The 21224-nt window shown below is 43.3% G+C and overlaps 2 protein-coding genes across 6 annotated transcripts in view; one reads left to right on the forward strand and one right to left on the reverse strand.

Moving 5' to 3' along the window:
* The window catches only part of Cdc27 (cell division cycle 27), a 45271-nt gene extending 36252 nt beyond the window's left edge, over window positions 1-9019 (reverse strand). For all 4 annotated transcript variants that reach the window (XM_027427876.2, XM_027427879.2, XM_027427878.2 and 1 more), the window contains exon 1: window positions 8881-9019. In XM_027427876.2, the coding sequence (XP_027283677.1) occupies window positions 8881-8907 (27 nt within the window). In that variant the 5' untranslated portion in view covers window positions 8908-9019. The remainder of the gene's footprint in view (window positions 1-8880) is intronic.
* Myl4 (myosin light chain 4) overlaps window positions 8070-21224 on the forward strand; it is a 34481-nt gene continuing 21326 nt past the window's right edge. The window contains exon 1 of one of the 2 annotated variants that reach the window (XM_035447192.1): window positions 8070-8756. The gene's annotated coding sequence lies outside the window, so the exon portion shown is untranslated. Of the gene's footprint in view, window positions 8757-9229; window positions 9357-21224 lie in introns of those variants that run through there. The other variant, XM_027427886.2, reaches the window with a different exon arrangement.

Raw genomic sequence — 21224 nt, forward strand, 5'->3', positions numbered from 1 at the left:
TCTGATCTACAGTGTCACATGTACCTTCATATACTCAGCTCACTTATTGTGCTTACTACTATTGGAAAACATCATTCATCCATTAAATATTCTGTCTCCACATATCACAAGTAGTATAAAGCTCAGCAGATAAAAGCACTTGTTCCAAGGCTGACAACCAAGGTTGGTCCGCAGATTCCATGATGGAAGGAGAGAACCAACTTCAGAAAGTTGTTCTCTGACTCTCCATATTCATGTTATGCTCACACACTCTCAGCACTATACACACGCAAACAATAAGATAAAAAAGTTTAACAGCCAGGCATTGGTGGCGAACGCCTTTAATCCCAGCACTCGGGAGGCAGAGGCAGGTGGATCTCTGTGAGTTCGAGACCAACCTGGTCTACAAGAGCTAGTTCCAGGACAGCCTCCAAAGCCACAGAGAAACCCTGTCTCGGGGGGGGGGGGGGGAAGTTTAACAGATACTTAGCCAACTTAAAGTTCTTTGTTTATTAACTAGGCTATTCAAAGTCTTTAAACAGTTTGGATTCAAGTTTCTACTAGCAATAAGAAATTATGAATAAGCTACTTTACAAGGTTATAGTCACTGTCATGGATGATTTTGGTTTTTCTTAAATCATACAATTTGGAAGCTGAATCCTAAAAACAAAAATATAGGTTGGTAAGCGTGAACTCAAGGGCAGGTGTTTAATATACTACAGACCAGCCAGGCAGTGGTGGCACACACAGAAACAGGACAATCTCTGTGAGTTCCAGGACAGCCAGAGCTACATAAAGAAACCCTGTCTCGGAAAACAAACAAATAAACAAACCCAAGAACGTTTAGAAGAAACTTCAGAGAATAACCTTCAATATACTGGGATAGGCAAGAACTTTAAACTACCCATTAACAAACGGGCAAATGAATTGAACAGGTAGTTTTCAAAGAGTCAGAATGGCTTTTTTTTTTTTTTTTTTTTTTTTTTTTCGAGACAGGGTTTCTCTGTGTAGCTTTGGAGCCTATCCTGGCACTCGCTCTGGAGACCAGGCTGGCCTCGAACTCACAGAGATCCACCTGCCTCTGCCTCCTGAGCGCTGGGATCAAAGGAGTGCGCCACCAACGCCCGGCCAGAATGGCTATTTATGAATCTTGATAACAAATGTCAGAGAGATATGGAAAGAAAGGAACCTTCATTTATTGTTGGTGGAGCTGCAAATTAATATAGTTATTATAGACTCAGCTATATCCTTCCATAGGGATATTTGTATGGATGGACCCAAATATTATTCTAAAATATATAATACTGAGTTCATACAATCTCAGAAAAACATCTTTTCTCGACAGTAATAAATGTATGCATATGAACAAATGTCCGTGTGGGTACAGTATTTTATGGAGAAAAGAACAAGAAAGGCAAATGTAAGGAGATGAGGAAGGGCAGAAAGTGGGCAATGGGCACTAGTTATGAAAGAGGACAAAAAGCCAGTTGCCTTTTTACTTTCTGATTCTGCAATGGAGTTTTTGGTTGTAGATAGTACATAAAATATATCTGATGCTAAGATTAAAATATGTGATAAACTGCAGACCATCTCCTTAGAAAACTTCAATATTTGGATTATGTAACAATCTGCCAAAGTGTTTCTCAGAAAACAACAGGACAAGAGAAATTAATTCTAACTCGACTCAGAAATTATTTCATTTGTTTACCATGATCACTATTGCCAAATTCAGGTAAAGATGATTCTTCTGACATTAATCAGATGAACAACCAAGTCATTTCTGAGCCTTAAACACACAGGCCCAATAGAACCAGGCCAGTCTAGGGCAAATAATAAGATCTTGTCCCAAAATAAAGAAATTAAAAAAAAAAAAATCAAGTTTTACCCAGAACAAGAATCCTTCATTAGCATCAGCAAAGAGGTGGGTGGGCCACTCCAAATTTTTGCTTGGGTATCCCTCAATGCCAGAGAGATATGCTGCTCACTGGGGGAAGAGGATGTGGAATGGACTATTCTCTATTACTACAAATTAGCAGCTGATGATGAACACAGGGCAAAACTCAGCACCCTGTTCAACAGATGGTGTAGGCCTCTCCAAAAACAGCACCCAGGCCACCACTTCTACAGTAAAAGCCAGATGGTGAGAAGTTGCTAAACAAAGTTAGGAAGCCAAACAGCAGCATTCTCTCCTTCCTTTCCAACAAAATGTGTAGGAGACATTCCAATGAGGAAATTAATGATCTAATCCTGGACTGCATTCATATAAAACATGAACTAGTAGCATAAAGCTGTAACTTCTTACTTGCTACGTAATCTTTGTGAACATTTTGGTCCACGTATACATGTGTGTGGAGGCCAGAGGCTAATGTCTGTCAAGTGTCTTCTTCAGTTGCTCTCCATCTTTAAAAACAAACAACTTTTTTAGCTGTACCCTGTATGCACATTTGTCCACATGTGTGTGGATGTGCAGAGGCCAGAGGAAGACATCAGTGTCCTTCTCTATCCTGTTCCGCCTTTTCCTCTTGAGACAAACCTGGAACTTGCTGAGGTTTTTTTTGAGCTAGGAAGCTCAACTATACTTGGTTTTTTTTGAGCTAGGAAGCTCAACTATACTTGGTTTTTTTTGCAGTTTGCTAGCAATCCAATTTCAGGTCCTCATGCTTGTGTAGCAATTCCTTTTGCTGACTGAGTCATTTCCCTAGTCCTACCATCTATTCTGATAATACCAAACTTTTTTTTGGGGGAGGGTAGTAGTTTAAAAAATAAAATAAGTACAGGTTAGGTGAAGATTCTCACAACTACTACGAGGAGATGGAGAAAGGGTGTGTCTACAACTTATTAAGAAGAGAACAGGGGAGCTGGAGAGATGGTTCAACAGTGAAAAACACTTGCTGCTCTTCCTGAGGATTCAAGTTTAGTTTACAAGGCCCACATGGAGCAGCTCACAACCACCTGTTGGATCCAGTTCCATGTGAGCCAACAGCCAAGGAGGAGACCCAAAAGGGAGGTTTTGGAGAAAAAAAGAAAAAGAAAAAAAAGATCCCCACTGCACAAACTGCCTCAAAGTTGTTATGTAGTAGAGAATGCCTTTGAACTCTTTATTTGCTTGCCTTTGCCTCTCACATGCTAGGACTACAGACTTGCACTGCCACAACCGATGATATATATATAATATATATATATATATATATATATATATATGTTTTTTGAGACAGGGTTTCTTTGTGGCTTTGGAGGCTGTCCTGGAATCCACAGAGATCCACCTGTCTCTGCCTCCCGAGTGCTGGGACTAAAGGCATGCGCCGCCACCACCACCACCCGGCTTATTCGTACATTTTAAGACAGATTCTCACTACCTAGGCTGGCTTCAAATTCACAGTCCTGCTTCCATTTCCCAAGTCTTGGGATTCCAAGCATGCCCCACCACACCCAGCTCAATACTTAAAATGTAAACTGTACTCAGATTTAAATACCTGTGACGGACTGAATGACTGACTGACTGAATGAATGAATGTATGAAATAAAGCAAAGCTTATTTCAAGACCAGAAAAGCTAGCTTCATACAATGTAAGGTACAAGAAAGGGAGGGAGGGAGGGTAGAGGGAAAAAGAGAGGAAAGAGGAAAGAACCCTAACAAAAAAATGTCATTGTAGAAATTATCATCTAAATTCTGTAACTCTAGTCTTTACTTATCTGATTGGTTGTTTTATATTTCTGCTTTTGAAGCAGGGTCTCATTTTGCCAAGGCTGATCTCAAAACTTACGACACAGGCCTTAAACTCCCAAGTGATGGGATTTCAGGCATGTTGTCACCATATCCGACTCTATATGATGGTTCTTTATCTAGGTGGTTCTCTGATCCCACATTTAGCCATGTCTGATGGGGGGCATTTTGGACTATTTTAAACGGAGAAGGCATCTGGTAAATAGAGATGCAGTAAAACACTCCTTAATACCCACGTAACCCAATCCACTTTCTCCAAAAAAAAAAAAAAAAAAAATCAGTCCTGACAAAATTTAAAAACCTGATCCACATTACTATGCAGCTGGGTCATCCTACTAGTCTATGTACCGAACTTGTCTTTTCCTCCTTACCAACAAAATCACATCACTATTCCCAACACACTGCTTTTGTTTGTTTGCTTGTGTTTTGTTTGTTTTTTCGAGACAGGGTTTCTCTGTGTCTTTGGAGGCTGTCCTGGAACTCACAGAGATCCACCTACCTCTGCCTCCTGAGTGCTGGGATTAAAGGTGTGCACCACCACCGCCTGGCTCACACTGCTTTCATTACTAATTCTATCAAAATTTTCTTGCAGCCTGGGGTAGTGGTACAAGTTTGTAATCCCAGCACTCCAGAAGCAGAGACAAGAGGATAGTAAGTCATAGGCCTGCCTGCACTAGAAGGGAGTACAAAGCTAGCCCAAGATTTATTATTAATACACTAAATCTAAACCTTTCAGCTTAAATGCTGAGTCTCCTGTAATTTGATTCTGGCTAGTCAAAAACTTCTGTTTTCAACTTCTAGTCTAGTTAAGAATACAATATTTTCACAGGTCAGAATCCCCCCAAAATAGTTTTTGTCCCAGTTAAGAAATGAACTTGCCATAATTAATAAGGGAAAACATTAAAAACAAAAACTTCCTTAAAAAAAAAAAAGAATATTTTACTGTTCTAAGTGATACTCTAAACTTTGGGCTGTTGCTCATGCAATTTCAAGTCAAGAATACACCTCCTCTTTTTTAATTTCTTAGGTTTCAAATTCTAATTGCTCAAAAAGCCAGTCCCCATTTTTTTTTCTGACCTACAAAGCTCTCTCTTTCCTGAATTCCTTTATTAGTATCTATGTAATTAAATGCATAGTTAACATCCAATTGTTCCTGCTAATCATTCTTCATGTTCTCAGGACTAGAACCCAAGATGAGGAATTATGTCTCCATAGTTTCACAAGTTATTTCCAACTTCTTTTCTTCAAAACAGAACATATTTTTTTTTTTTTTTTTTGAGACAGGGTTTCTCTGTGTAGCACTGGCTGTCCTGAAACTCACTCTGTAGACCAGGCTGATCTGCCTGATTCTGCTTTCCAAGTGCTGGGATTAAGGGTGTTCATCACCACCAGGCCAAAACAGAATTCTTAAATGTCTTCTTTTGAATCTGCCCCAATCCTATCTGGTAGAAAAGCATTTATTATTTTTCTAGGGAATTAGTTTTAGCTTGGGGGAGCTATGAATTGTTTTGACACAGCATCTCACTATGCAGCCTTGGCTAGCCTGAATTCACTATGTAGACAGGCTGGCCTTGGACGAACAGAGATCTACCTGCCTTGACCTTACAAGCCTCACAAGTGCTGAGATCAAAAGGCATGTGTCATCACAAGCAGCTGGATTTTTCATTTTTTAAACAGCACCACTGAAATAAAATTCAGGCAGTCATTTTTGATACCAACTCCAGGAAGACAATCCCCTCCCCATGTTTCAATGGTTCTACTTTCCAAGTTATTTCCTGAATTTCTACCTCTAAAACCTTTATCTACCCTTTTCCTGTTCCACTGCTACTCTAGATACCTTTGCTTCTAAGACGACAGGCTTCTCTTGACCATGATGCTTCTCACGTAGCAGCCATAGTATGGTACTCTTTGAAACATTATTAGGTGACACTTGGGGACATCTTATCCCAAGTCAAAAGTACTCTTTCACTATTAAATAAAACTCTAAGCTGGGCGTTGGTGGCGCACGCCTTTAATCCCAGCACTCGGGAGGCAGAGGCAGGAGGATCTCTGTGAGTTCGAGACCAGCCTGGTCTACAAGAGCTAGTTCCAGGACAGCCTCCAAAGCCACAGAGAAACCCTGCCTCGAAAAAACAAAACAAACAAAAAAAGCAACAACAACAACAAAAAACCTCTAAAAGGATGACATGAATTATGGATGGATAATACCCAAACTCCTTTATTTTGTTTTGGTTTTTGAGACATGGATTTATGTAGCTCAGGCAGACCTTGAACTCCTTATCTTCCTGCCTCTAGTTGGAGTTTCAGATGCAGATTAGCATGCAAGGTTCTTCCATCTAGTTCCTCTATTGCACAGTAAAATCATTTTCAAAAGGCTTGTCTACAATTTCATCCAATACATCTGTGAAGCTTCACTTACAGCAATAATTGATACAGCTTTATCAATTGATGCAGCTATATAAAACACCTGCCTCTTAAAACAACAACAGCTTTCAGTGAAATGGCTCAGAGGATAAAGATACTTGTCACCAAGACTGACTGACACACACATGTACACACAGTAAATGAAAGTTAAACAAGACACCATACCAACAAAAAAATGCCACTTTTACAGGCACCCAAATTAGTACTGTGAATGCCTTTAATCCCAGCCAGGGCTACACAGTGAGACTGCCACAAAAATCAATCTGTGCTTTGAAATATCAAAGATTATTTTGTAAAGACTCAAATATAAAGCCAGGTGCCTGTAATTCCAGCACTTGGGAGGCAGAGGCAGGTGGATCTCAAGTGAGTTCGAGGCCAGCTTGGTCTACAGAGAAAGTTCCAGGACAGCTTGGAACTGTCCCACAGAGAAACCCTGTCTCAAAAAACAGAAGACTCAAATATAAAGCAATGTTTTTTCTATGAGTGCTAACTTGGGGAGGGGCTTATATTTAAGTCTATATGGCACATTTCACTGGGTAAAAATTTTAAGGAGGGGGGTAGGAACAAATAGTTGTGCATTATTTCTGTCAACTTTTTCCTGTGCCTAGATCACCAGGAACAAAGTAAAGAAAATATTCTCAACACTATTTTCATCCTGATATATGGAATGAACAATTCTTAAAACAATTATCTTAGCATCTCTTTACTTTTTTCTTTCATACTAGCTCTTTCTCATTTTCAACAGCATTCCTGCTCAAAGTTAGCTAATTTCTCCCACTGCTAACTGCTCCTTTTGTTGTTATTTTGTTTTTGTTTTTTGTTTTTTTTGAGACAGGGTTTCAGATAGCCCATGTTGGCCTTGAACTTGCTCTGTAGCCAAGGATGACCCTGAACTCCTGATCCTCCGGCCAACTATAAATTATTCTCATCCCCTCACACCCCAAAACTTCTTACAATTACCCTAAAATCTAATGGAAAAAGTTATTATGGAGGAGAGGGAGGTAAATTCCACAGTACTTTAAAAACAAACAGGAAACCTGCTGGATTCTATCTTGCTTAAACAATGTATTCTACACTCTCATGGTTTTCTAGAAGTTAAAAATTTTTAAGTAGTAGTTTACATGCTGTAAACTATCATATCACTTTAGAAGCCTTCTGGCTCCAGAAAAGCAGAAAAGTAAGACAAAACTACAATATGAAATAAAAACTAATTATCTGAATAACCTCCTTATCCGTTTAATTTCATGTTAGGCCTCAAAAGGGCCTTTTAAGGGACTCTACACTAGGAAGAGAAATCTGGAAAGAAATGCAGCTTTGGAAGAATTGATACAACATACAGAGACATGGGCTGGGCAGTGGTGGCCCACGCCTTTGATCCCAGAACTCGGGAGGCAGAGGCAGACAGATCTCTGTGAGTTCGAGACCAGCCTGGTCTACAAGAGCTAGTTCCAGGATAGCCTCCAAAGCCACAGAGAAACCCTGTCTTGAAAAACAAAATAAAACAAAAAAAATAAAACAAAAAACATACAAACATATGTTTTATGTACAGTTCCGAAGATATAATCCAGAATTATATTAATTCAAATACTAATAGCTGTCACCATGTAAACATCTGGAGATGAAGTTCAACTAGGGAAACCGTATTTTAGGCTGCGATGAGACATTAAGGAAATGCTGTACTGACGTACTGAAATATTAAATATTTGTTGTCAGTCTTACCTAAGGCAATTCGCAGCAATTTCTAAAATCGGTTTGATTTATAACTTCAAAATAGCTTATGGCTTAATGATTGTAATTTAATGGAGGCCAACTGTGGTCATGTCAAAGATCATACGGTGGAATGAAACATCTCCCAAACCTGGTCCACCACCAAAGGACAATAGGTTCAGTTTCTTCAGATGTGGCAGGGGGGAAAATGACTTGGCACTGCATCACATACTTCAAAACCCAATAGGCTTTCTTCTGACAACAGCACCGTGTGCGTCAATGCATACCTTGGTGTGGTTAAGGAATGGACGAATGGTGAAATGGATGGGAAAGCAATTATCTCTAATTTCCTAAACACCTTCTAAATCAGCACGGTAAAATGCCTCCTGATACCCATCCTAGGTGATGGAAAAAATCCAGACCTGCCCTTTCGTCCACTCCCCTGCTGGGGTGTTTGCCCCGCAGCAGTGGGCCTGGGAGTTCCCTTCTCAGGTCGTCATTGTCCGGTGGGAAATCCACGGAGAACTGTAACGTGGACAAGAAAGTCTGCTCCCGAAACGAAAACCAGTACCGAAAATACGGGTAATTTTACGTCTTCCTTCGACCACCTCACGTAAAACAAAAGCAAGGAAACACCAGTAAACTTGCCCCACGGGTGTGAAATCCCACCAGCTCGGCTCAAAAGCGCTTCTGTGTCGACCCCCGGGACGCCGAGCACTCGGAGCGCCGTCTCGGGCGGCCCCTCGTCTCCCACCGCGGGCAGGAACCCAGACCAACAAGAGGGGGATGGCCGGACGCCAGGACCGACGGAAACGAGTGATTCCCGCCGAACCCGGCTGGCACAACAGGCGAGAAGTAATGCGGGGCCGGGGCTAACCTCGGCTGAGGCCGCGGGCAAGGCCTCGGGAGTGACGAAAGACAGGTAGGGGGCTCGCCGAAAGGGAGGCGGGAGAAGCGGGGCCTAGGCCGCAGCAGGCCGCGGAGTGGCTGCTCGCCGCTTGCGACCCAGGCATGGCGCCAGGCCTCGGAGCAGGCGCTAGTATTACCTGGACAGGTTCCTGCAGCACCGTCATCCTTGAGGCTCAGGCCCACTTTCTGCAGTGCCTCAGGCCCCCCCCGTAGCGACTCCGGCCCGGCCAGCCCCGGCTCATTTAAACTCACCAGCGACCGTTACCGGGGGATGGGGGAGGCCGAGTGGTTGCCGAACTCCTCCGAGCGTGACACGGAAATACCCGAAGTGGAGAGAGCCAAACGAGAGCGAGACGGAAAAGCCCGAGAGATGTCGGAAATACTCGAGGTGAGCCTCCGGAGGCGGAGTCTGTGGCCGGAAATTGGCGAGTGCTACCGGAAGTTGTTGGGTTGGGCCCAATCGGAAGTTCCTCTTCTCAGCCACGCCTTCGCCCTACGCACGCCACGCCCAATTGGCCACGCTAGCTGGGCCACGCCCAAAGAGCTACTAGTAGGATGGGCCTGGAGGGAGGGATCCGGCCGGCCGGAGTTACCTGTGGGACTGTTGGTCGGGGTAAGCGCCTCCGCCGTTCCCTGTTGTGCACGGTAGATTCAGCGAGGGGTAAAATACTAGTCTGGGGCTGAATTCAATAAAGTCTTTTGAGTTTAGGTCATTATCCACTCCTGGAATTCCTACTCAGGCCTCTGAGGAAAATCGAGGGATAATTGGAACATTGCCATTCCCCAAATATATAGGATTCCTGTATTCAAAGAGATACGGTCTGTTGCAAACAAAAACGCCTAGGCTGTGTACTTGCCTAGCATGCATGAAGCCCTAGGGGTGATCGCCAGTGTCACCTAAACATTGCTCTCCTGCTTTGGGAGGCGGACGCAGAAGTATCTAGAGTACAGGATAATTAAGAACAAGATAGCGAGTTTGAGGCAAGCTTGGGCTACCTGACACCCTGGCTCATAATTGAAAAAAAAAAAATCAGTGTAACTGAGAATTTCGTTATTTGCAACTTGTTCTGGGTGATGTAAAACTTCAACTTCAGAGAAGAGGGAAGTAAATAGGGAAATAGGGATTTAAATGATGGCTGTAGTTACAAACACTAACAGAGGGTTTAATGTCTGCTTTTTGGCCACATCCTCAGAATAAACAAAGGAACTATTAAAATCTCCCTTTTCGTCAGACAAGGAAAGCTTCTGAAAGTTAACTTTCTGTTGGGACTCCTCTGAGCTAGATGTGAAACTGGAAATCTCCTTTTTCCCCTGGATACTGAGGATCTAACCTCTCATTACTGGTAGGCTAAGCAAGTGATCAACAATTGAGCTACATCTCCAGCCCTCTTGTTACTTTTTTTTGTTTTGTTTTTATTTTAAAGTATTGAAGGTACCCAGGCTGTCTTTGAACTTTTAAAACCTGCCTCAGCCTCTCAGACTACCGCTGGCACCAGTCCTGGTTCTGGGAATCAATCAATCTCAGTCCCCCAGCCCCTCATTTCCACATTGTGTACAGATGATACAGTTAGCATTGTCATTTTAGAGATGCTGGGGGTTAGTCATCTAATGGTAGCCATCCTTTTCCTCGTCCCCCTTTCCTTCTAATAGATCCAACTGTCTCCAGACATTGCCTACATACTTGTTAGTCCCATGAAAGATGGGTGCTAAGGCAATTTCCAGCCGGCCCATGCCCTGTTCTTTTAATGGGATTGTGTTGGATGAATTAGAGTGGGAATAAACATCCGTGCTGGCCTATATAACAGTTGCTCACTATTTAAAGTTCAGTTTAAACCAAATGAAATTCTTCAGATATTCTAGTCACATCCCAAAGACCTAAGTCATTGACATAACTAGAGTTGTTATTGAAATAGCTAGAATTGGAGGACAACTTTACCCGTGAGTCTAAGGTCTTGCTAATATCTGGGCCTCTCGATTCTCCCCAACAAAACCTTTTTCTTCATACAGTGATTGCTCACCAGTCAGTGGCCTATCCTAGCTTGAATTGGTGTCTGTCAAGCAAGTCAGTGAAAACAGAAGCTTTGAGGCCCCTTCAAGCCTAGATCTGAAAGTCAAATCCATTGTTGGTCAATTTAAGACACAGGATCAGCCTGGATTTACCAGGAAAACATGCTCCATCTCTTGATGAGGGAATAGCAAAGCAACTCTGCAAAAGATATGCGCAATGAGAGGGATTGGTGGGTCATCTTTGATCCCCCACCACCACCTGGTACATTGATTTCTCCCCACCCCCATAATTTTGCAAATGCTAGGCAAACACTACCATTGAGGTCCCCCATCAGCTCCAGCCATCCTTGGAAATGGAGTCTGGCTGGGTGGTGGTGGCAGTGGTGCACGCCTTTAATCTCAGCACTCGGGAGGCAGAGGCAGGTGGATCTCTGTGAGTTAGAGACCAGCCAGGTCTACAAGAGCAAGTGCCAGGATAGGCTCCAAAGCCACAGAGAGACCCTGTCTCGAAAAACAAAACAAACAAACAAAAAAAACAAAAACAAACAAACAAAAAAACCAAAAAAAAAAAAAAAAAACCAAAAAAAAGAAAGAAAGAAAAAAACTCCCTCCCAGACATTCCCAGAGGCTCATTTCCATGGTCCGGTTACTTTAAATCCTGTCCTGTTGCCATCAAGATGAACCATCACTGATTATTAATTATTTGGAAACATTTATTAAAACAATCCAAAGCTGTGTTAAAACAACCCAAAGCTGTGTTTGCATGCTGTAGCAACCACACAACATGATTAATGTTGCATTTGTGGTTACTTTTATACACTGAGCTCTTCTGTCACATAAGGTGTATCAACTCAAGTCTTGACTTATATATTGGAGTTTTGTAAACCTATTGTAGATTTACCACAGAGGAGGTGGATTTTGAGCTTAGAATCTCATTTTTCCAAAGCTCCTGTCCCCCCCCCCCCCAAAAAAAAGAAAAGAACAAGAACATCTGGGGCTAGAGAGCTAGCTCAGTCAGTAAGAGCTTGTCTTATAAGCATGAAGACCTGAGTTTAGTCCCTAGGACTCATGGCACACAATTACAATCCCAGGGCTGGGGCCACAGAGACAGGCATATCACTGGAACTCACTGGCCAGCCAGCTTAGTCTCCAAGTCAATGTGAAGCCCTGTGCCAAAAAAAAAAAAAAAAAAAAAAAAAAAAAAAAAAAAAAAAAAAAAAAAAAAACGAAGGTGGAGCCAGGCATGACTGTATATGCCTTTAATACTAGCACCAGGGAGGCAGAGGCAGGCAGAACCCTGTGAGTTTCAGGTTAGGGTGTTCTATATAGCCTAGGTGAGACAGGGCTGTATGGTGATACCTGGTCTCTGAAATAAAAACCAAACCAAACCACCGTCCCCCTCAAAAGAAACAAAAAATTAAAAAATCCAAACCAAACCTAACCAAAACCCCAACAAAACAAACAAAAAATTCCCACCAAGGTGGATAGTGCTTGGAAATAACACTGGAGACCTCCATATACCCGAGAGTTGGAGACAGGAGAATCAGGAGTACAAAGTTATCATTGGCTACATAGCAACTCAGAGGCCAGCCTGGGCTACAGGAGACCCTGTATCAAGAAACCAAGCAAAGAAAGAAAGCCAGACACAGTAGTCGGGTCCTTCGGGAAACAGCTTAGAGCACACCCAGCAAGTGTATTCTTTTTCTGAGTGTTGTCACTTGCCACCTTCAGCTGGCATCTTGTTCCTGCCATGTAAGATCCTATGCCCTGTTTATCTTCCTTGACCTCAAGGCTTCTCCCACCTCATCATGTTTTTTCCTTCCTCTTACTCATCCTCTGTGGCTTTGATAACATAGCCCTCTGTTGATACTCCCTCCCCCACTGCTGGTTTTTGTTTTTTGTTTTTTGTTTTTCAATCTCCTTTGCAGTGCCCTACCAGCTTGACATTTGAGGGCTTCAAGGGACCTGTTTTAGCCTTTTCCTTACCCTACATATTATTCGTCCTAGGCAAATTTGCCTATTTTTGTGGCATCTGTTTTTTTTGTTTTGTTTTGTTTTGTTTTCTTTTTTTGAGACAGGGTTTCTCTGTGTAGCTTTGGAGCCTATCCTGGAACTAGCTCTTGTAGACCAGGCTGGCCTCAAACTCACAGAGATCCTCCTGCCTCTGCCTCCCAAGTGCTGAGATTAAAGGTGTGCGCCACCAACGCCCAGCTAGCTTCTGTTTCTTATCTTATGTCATTAAAAGAAATGGTATCTGTGGCCAACCACTTATTAGAACACCAGTCTCAAATAGACAGCCAATTAGATATTTCTATTAGAATGTTCCACAGGCGCTTTGTTCAGGATGGGACCTTCATTCACCCTACTTGAAATGCTTCCTAACCCGATCTAAGATATCACTGTATTTTACATTGTTCAGTCACTTGCTGATATTGTTGGGGGGGCGGGCACAGCTCAACATTGCTGACAGGGCACCCTGAGGAGTCCCCCTCAGTGGCTTGGGACCTCTATTCAGGCGTGGCCAGGATTCTTGGTTAACTAACTTTGCAGAAAAGGATTTCAGAAACCACCAGGCGGTGATGGCACACGCTTTTAATCCCAGCACTTGGGAGGCAGAGGCAGGCGGATCTCTGTGAGTTCAAGGCCAGTCTAGTCTACAAGAACTAGTTTCAGGACAGCCTCCAAAGCCACAGAGAAACCCTGTCTCGAAAAACAAAACAAAACAAAACAAAAAACAAAAAACAAAAAAACAAAAAAAAAAAAAGAAAGAAAGAAAAGAAAAGGATTTCAGGCCATGGTGATGGGAAGTCACGGAGTTATTGTTTGGGACTTAAGGAGAGTCCAGTGTGAGAACAGTGTGCCTAAGTGCTTCAGTGTCATCTATACAAACAATTTGGGGTCTTTTGGAGTTCAGGAGCTAATCTGAGGGAGGAGGAAAAGCATGTTGATCTACGTATTTTCATAGCAAAAGAAGAGTGTGGGGTTCGTTAATAGCTCAGCCTTGAATTCATGGGACTCCTATGTCAGCAGAGCTAGATTTCACTATTACCAGATTGGACAATGAGTAAGAAATTGTGAAAACAGACAAGACAAAGAGTGCCAACCTCAGGTAGTTAATAATGCAAAATGACAGGGAAGATAAGGGTTAGTTTGGCAATGTTTGTGCATATTTCTCCACCTTAGGTGGTGTACCATGTAGTTTTTGTTTTTTTAGTTTTTGTTTTTGTTTTTTTGTCAATTAGTCCCCAGCTGGAGTCATCTGGGAGGAAGGACCTCAAGTGAGAAAATGTCTCCATCAGGTTGGCTTACAGACACTTTCTTGATTCATAATTGATGCTAGAAGGATCCACCCATTGTGGGTAGTGCCACCCATGGGCAGGTAGTTCTGGGTTGTATAAAAAGGCAAAGTGAGCGAGCTATGAGGAACAAACAAGCAAGCAGCATCCCTCCATAGTCTCTAATTTAGTTCCTGTCTCCAGGTTCCTGCTGCATTCCTGCCTTGGCTTCCCTCCATGATGAACTGTAACCTGTAAGCCAAGTAGCCCCCTCCCCCAGTTGCTTTTGGTCATAGTTTTTTTTTTTTTCTTTTTAATTAGTTCAAATTAGGAACAAGCTTGCTTCACATGTCACTCCCTCCTCCTCTCCTTCCCCTCCCCTGTCTTTTTTTTTTTAACTATTTATTTTATTATTTGTCGGCATGTATGTCTATCTATCACATGTATGCCCACATAAGGTAGAAGAGGGCATTGGATCCCTTGGGACTAGAGCTAAAGGTGGTTGTGAGCCACAACGTGGATGTGGGGACATTTGGAAGAACAGCCAGTGTTTTCAACCGCTGAGCCATCTTTCCAGACCTCTTGGTCATGGTCTTTATCATAAACTAGAAAAGATGGGTCTTTCTCTTAGTATAGGGAGGGTGCTTTTCATGCTTGAGTTCCATCACTTGCTTTTAGGAGTAAAAAGGAAGGTCAGGGCTCAAGGGTGGAACTCGGTGGTACAGCACTTGAGCCTGGGTTCCATCCGCAGTACCACAAAAAAGAAAGATAAAAAGGAAGGTCAGAGCGTCCCTCTTGCATCTGCTGTTTTTCAAGTGCCTCTAGCTAAAAATAACCAATGTGTCAAGGCAGCATATTTGGTTCTCCACAACCCCTACATCTAGTTACAAATATAACTTCTCCTTTCTTCCTGCTTCCAGTCTATCCTGTTCCCAAAATAAAGTAGGTTGTCTCAGAACCCCCCCCCTCTACCCACCCTAAGGATTTCCTTCCAGACTCTACCTCCCTTCCCAAGGCTCTCCCAGGTCTGCTTCCACCTGCTGGGCCAGCCCTGTTTACCCTTCTGATCTCTGCACCCAGCATCGCAGTGGCCCAGAACATCTTCATCTGCCCTCCCTCAGAGGCTGTCTGTGTCTTTTCTCTCTCCTTGGACACTCCCTGTTTGTTTGTCTGTAGTTTTTAGATGGGACCTTAAGTAGAAAAGGGTGATTTCCCTTCCTCTCTCCTCCTCCTTGTGCACCAAGGAAAGGTCATAAGTGGGCGCTGTAGGAAGGTTGCCAGACAGACAGGTCTCACGAGAAGCTGTTTGCTGGCATCTTGACCATGGATGTCTAGCTTCTAGAACTGTGAGAACATAAATTTCTATTGCTCTTGCCACACAGTCTGTGGCATTTTATTATAGCAGCCAGATGCAATGATTTTCCTATTTAAGTCTCGTCTTCCAATAGGAAGGGCCCAGTCATTCTCTATATTGCTCTTTGAAAAGCATCAACTGTGTAGAAGAAGATGCTTAAAAATATTGTGATTGAAACAGAATCCTTTACACATTACCCTTTCTTCCTAAAATGCTTTACCTTTATTCTTTTTATATATATTCTATTTTATGTACATTGGTATTTTTGCCATGGTGTCAGGGCTCCTGAAACTGGAGTTAGATAGGTGTGAGCTGCCATGTGGGTGCTGGGAATTGAACTCAGGTCCTCTGGAACAGCAGTCAGTGCCCTGAGCCATCTCTCCAGCCCCTACCTTTATTCTTTTAGCACGTGACTTCTATTTGTCTTGTAAGCCTCAGTCTCAGTTTCCTATCCTCAGAGCACTCACTCCCTGTCCTGCCTCATCTAAATGACCAGCTTCACTCTCACAGCAGGACACTCTTTTCTTTCATATAGGCATGGTAATTGTAATTGTATTTTTTTAAAAAACTCCACCAGGGCAAGCACCTTAGCCAGCCATAATTTTCCCATCACCTTGCATAGTGACAAAATCTTAAAAATATACACATTTTTTTTTAGAAAAATACCTCATGGCTAAATGACTTGGATGCTTAATTTTATTTCTTCTTTTCTTTGTTTATTTTCTTTTGCTAGTGTTTTGAGGCAGGGTCTCACTATGTAGCTCTGGTTGTCCTTGAACTCAATATCCCAACCAGACTGGCCTGAAACTCAGAGATCAGCCTACCTCTTGCCTTCCAAGTGCTGGGATTAAAGGCGTGGGCTAATACGACTGGTTTCTCTCCTTGATGCTATTTTGAACTCTTTCGTTATTCCTTCCTTCCTTCCTTCCTTCCTTTCTCCCTCCCTCCCTCCCTCCTTCCCTCCCTCCTTCCTTCCTTTCTTTTCTTTCTTTTTTTTTTTTTTTTTGGATAAAAGATCTGAAGGGATTTAGAATGAAAGCAGTCTTCCCCTCCTGACTGCTAGAGAGCCTGCTGCCATTTTGCACATCATAAAATTAAGCAGCTCAGGAAGTTCATGGGCAGCCACCTACTTCAGAGGAATCAAGTGCTCTTTGACATCCTTCACCCTAGGGACCTAGGGGAGATAGCTCAGTTGGTATGGTATTGCCCTGTGAGTGTGAGCCTGTCACCCTGGTGCTTAGGAGGCAGAGACAGGCAGCGCTTTGGGCTCACCAGCCAGACAGCCTACATATGGCAAGCTTCAGGATACTGAAGATCCTTTTTCAAAAATCTGAAGTGGGCTGGGCGTTGGTGGCACATGCCTTTAATCCCAGCACTCAGGAGGCAGAGGCAGGGGGATCTCTGTGAGTTCCAGGCCAGCCTGGTCTACCCGGCAAGTTCCAGGACTGGCTCCAAAAACAATACAAAGAAACCCTGTCTAGAAAAAAACAAAACAAAAAATCTGAAGTGGGGAGAGATGGCTCAGCAATTACGAGCACCAGTTGCTCTTTAGTGGTCCTGAGTTCAATTCCCAACACCCACCTGGCAGCTCACAACAATCTATATGTAGTCACGTGGGATCACGTGCCCTCTTCTGGTGTGCAGATGTACATGCAGATAAAATACCCATATACATAAAACACATGAACAAACAAAGAAATCCAAAGTGGTTAACTCCTGAGAAATGAAACGCAAGGTTGACCTCTGGCTTCCATACACGTGCACATACCTGTGCACACACAGGTTCACACTCTTACACACAGTATGTCCTTCACCCTAGAAGGCACCAGGACCAGTACATAACATAGAAATTCAGGGAAAATGAGCCAAAACCTATATGAACATACCAGATGTCATCTTTGTATTTAAATAGTCTCAGAACCCATTTTGGTGGCTTTGGCATGATTTATGATTCTCTGTGTTATGGGAAAAAAAATGAGCCAGACATAGGCTTAAAAGATATGGCCTTGCACAGGAAGCAAAGGCTCTGAAGAAAACAGTGAAAAAAATATAAGAACCCAGCGAAGGAAGTATTGGGGCCAAAGGGGACAATGGTGGTACTAGAAATAGAGGGTGGTGATGCATGCCTGTGACCCCAGAGTGTGAGGCTGAGTCAGGAGAAGGATCAGGGTTTCAAGGCTACCTTCTGCTGCACAGTTAGTCCAAGCCCAGCTTGAGCTTCATGATACTGTCTCAAAAATACAAACAAAAATAAGGCAGAAAATAAAGACCTTGGAATGACTTCATTTCCAGTGACAGTGCAAATTTTTCAGAAGAGGATAAATAACACAAAAAGTTAAAAAATAAAATCATGGTGGTGTCTGAGATATTGGATAGTCCAAAACTGTATCTTGAGTGAAGTGAACTATGTATCGTGTGTGCCCCTTGACCTGTGACTTAAATACCAAATGTACAGGTAAAGTATGAAATAAGGGTGGCTGGTATTATTCTTTTTTTTTTTCCGACAGGGTTTCTCTGTGTAGCTTTGGAGCCTATCCTGGCACTTGCCTCGAACTCACAGAGCCTATCCTGGCTGGCCTCGAACTCACAGAGATCCTCCTGCCTCTGCCTCCCAAGTGCTGAGATTAAAGGTGTGCGCCACCAACGCCCAGCTAGCTTCTGTTTCTTATCTTATCTTATGTCATTAAAAGAAATGGTATCTTATTAGAACACCACTTATTAGAACACCAGTCTCAAATAGACAGCCAATTAGATATTTCTATTAGAATGTTCCACAGGCGCTTTGTTCAGGATGGGACCTTCATTCACCCTACTTGAAATGCTTCCTAACCCGATCTAAGATATCACTGTATTTTACATTGTTCAGTCACTTGCTGATATTGTTGGGGGGCAGGCACAGCTCAACATTGCTGACAGGGCACCCTGAGGAGTCCCGCTCAGTGGCTTGGTACCTCTATTCAGGCGTGGCCAGGATTATTGGTTAATTTTGCAGAAAAGGATTTCAGAAACCACCAGGCGGTGGTGGCGCACGCCTTTAATCCCAGCACTTGGGAGGCAGAGGCAGGCGGATCTCTGAGTTCGAGACCAGCCTGGTCTACAAGAGCTAGTTCCAGGACAGGTTCCAAAGCCACAGAGAAACCCTGTCTCAAAAAAAAAAAAGGATGGCTGGGCTATGGCCTGGATCAACATTTAGGAGTGCTGCTGCATGTGGCTGGTGGCCATGAGGAAGGCAGTGGCTCAGAAGGACTGATACCCCCTCCTCTCCCTAATAAATGTTCTTGCTAAGGCGGGGGTGGGGGGGAAAGTACTTGCTGGTCTTACAGAGGACCTGGGTTCGATTCTCAGCATGCACACGGCCACTCAACTGCTCAACTGCCTTTAACTCCAGTTCCAGAGTACCCATCCAATGGCCCCTTGTACCTCCCCGAGCACCAGGCACACATGTGGCATACAAATACATATAAGCAAAGCATCCTTACACACAAAATAAAATTAAGGAAACCTTTAAGAATGGCTGGAACTGAAAGTAAGCTGATTTGCTTGCCTGAATTGGAGGCCTTGTGTGTTGGATAAATTATGGTGTTGTGGACAGTTGATGAAAGTTTAAAGTTCCAGGCTGATGAGTTCAGAGTTAATAAAACAGACTCAGGGTGGTGGTGATTGAGCTGGAAAATGACCTCAGGAGAAGAGAATTCAAAGGAGATTATGGTAGCAGCTGAGGATTATGTGAATTGGAGGGGAGAAAGCCAAGTGGCTAGAGATGCCACAATGAGATGACGGGGGAGTCTAGGCCATTCTAAATCTCCATTTTCCTAACATCCCAGGCAGTCTAATCTGGGAAAAGGTTGGCAATTAAAACAATTGTGTATTGTGAATTTAAAGGGAATATATATATATTATAATATATAACATATGTATGTTAATGAATAGTACTGAGAAAGATTCTGAAAGCATTCAGGATCTAACTAGAAGGCTGCTTGGTGAGTACAGACTTAGAAGCAAAAATCTAAATTGAATTATCTTACTGGCTATCATCTTTTTTCCCTCCCTCAGATGGGAGATCCATATGCCTGTCTGATCACTAGGTCAAACATATCTGTATTGTTTGCATATCCATGTTCAGTGCTGCTCTGTTCACAGAGGCTGGGAAATGGAATCAGCCTAGATGTCCATCATCCAATGAGTGGATAGTGAACAGAGGTTCATGTCCACAGTGGAACCTGAGTGTCCACCAGACCACGAGTGGATAGTGAACATGAGTTAATGAACACGAGGCACATGTTCACAATTGAATTTCATTCAGCTATAAAGAAACATGAAATGATGAAGTTTGCAGGCAAATGGATGTGAAACTATTACACTGAATGAGGTAGCCCAGGCCCAGAAAGACAGATGAGGTATTCCAGCTTCAAAATGCGGGATTTATATGTTTCACTCTGAGTTCATGTAGAGGCCAGGAAGCGGGGAAGGGACCATAGGCAGGGCTCGGATTATAATCAGGTACCAGCACACACGGCTTTTCAAATATTTCCCATCTTCAGTTGGTTGGACCCATTCGTGCAGATCCCACAGATACTGAGGACCAACTGAACTGAATTTGGAGTGTTTCACATGAGAAATGTCCAGAAGTCAATTGGCAATGTGGAGCTTGAGCCATCTGGGAAAGAAGCTGGGTCTTTGAGACAGATTTTTTTCCCCCAGACAGGACTAATGTATATAGTTACATAATACCTTATAAAGTCTTTGTATTCATCAGCATGTTAAGTCTATGTATGGATAATGAGCTCCCTGTGGCCCCTTACTCACCTTAGCAACAGTACTGGTGTATTATGGGTACTCAGTACCTCCTGGTTGAGCAAATACATTTATGTGGAGTGGATACAGGAGATAAAGGCAAGAAGGAGAATGACAGACCTTTCTGACTCCAGCCTCAGGGAAGCTACTGTCAGTGTGCTAGGGAGGAAGCTAGAACGCCGGAAGCCAAAGAGGAAGCTGGTATAAGAAGAAACATCTCTAGCACTGAGATGCTATTTCTAGACTGTCTAGAGAAAAATGGCTGCTCGTGTGGCTCTTGTCTCTCCCAGCTATGGGTATCAGGACAGTTTCTTTTTTTTTTTTTTCGTGGAGCTTCAGCTCTACCTGTTCTATCTTCTGCCCTAGGGTAGTGTCATGGCTTCTAGTCTCGGGCAGATACAACCCCATTGTGACCTTGGGCAAAGTCACCCCCTTCCCTCTGAGCCTTTGTAGTCTCTGTAGGTAGCAGCACATCTGGGCGATGAAGTCTGAAGTCTGGCTGATGTGACATCTGCCGAACACCAGCTGTCCTGCCCTCTGTTTGCCTCTTTATCTCCTATGGGAGAGTCTCGTCCACCTGTTCCTTGGCCTCCCAGAGGCTCCTCAGAGGATGCAGTTCACAGACACATCACTAGGCAGCAGTGTTGAGTGATCATGCCAGCTGGCCAGGTGCCAACGGAGCCCCGGGGATGACGTCTGAGGGATAATGTAAAGTACTCCAGTCTACGGTGGTCTTTGGAATCTGATTTTAGGAGCTGGGTGTGTAGATCGGTTGGTAGAGCGCTTGCCTAGCATGCATGAGGCCCTATGTTCAAGTCCCTAGCACTGCATAAACTGGGCAAGGCAGCCACAGAAGCCTGTAATCTTGGCGCCTCAGGAGCCAAAAGCAGGAAGATCAGAAGTTCAAGTTCATCCTTGCATGTATAGTGGATTCAAGGTTAGCCTGAGCTGCTTGAGACCATGTCCTTCAGAATAGAAGTAAAGACCTTTGATTTTAGGCACTTTCCTTTTCTTTCCCACTCTCTTTCCCCTTTGGAGCCCGGGTCTCACA

The sequence above is a fragment of the Cricetulus griseus genome, chromosome 7, assembly GCF_003668045.3.
Source record: "Cricetulus griseus strain 17A/GY chromosome 7, alternate assembly CriGri-PICRH-1.0, whole genome shotgun sequence".
NCBI classification, from domain to species: domain Eukaryota; kingdom Metazoa; phylum Chordata; class Mammalia; order Rodentia; family Cricetidae; genus Cricetulus; species Cricetulus griseus.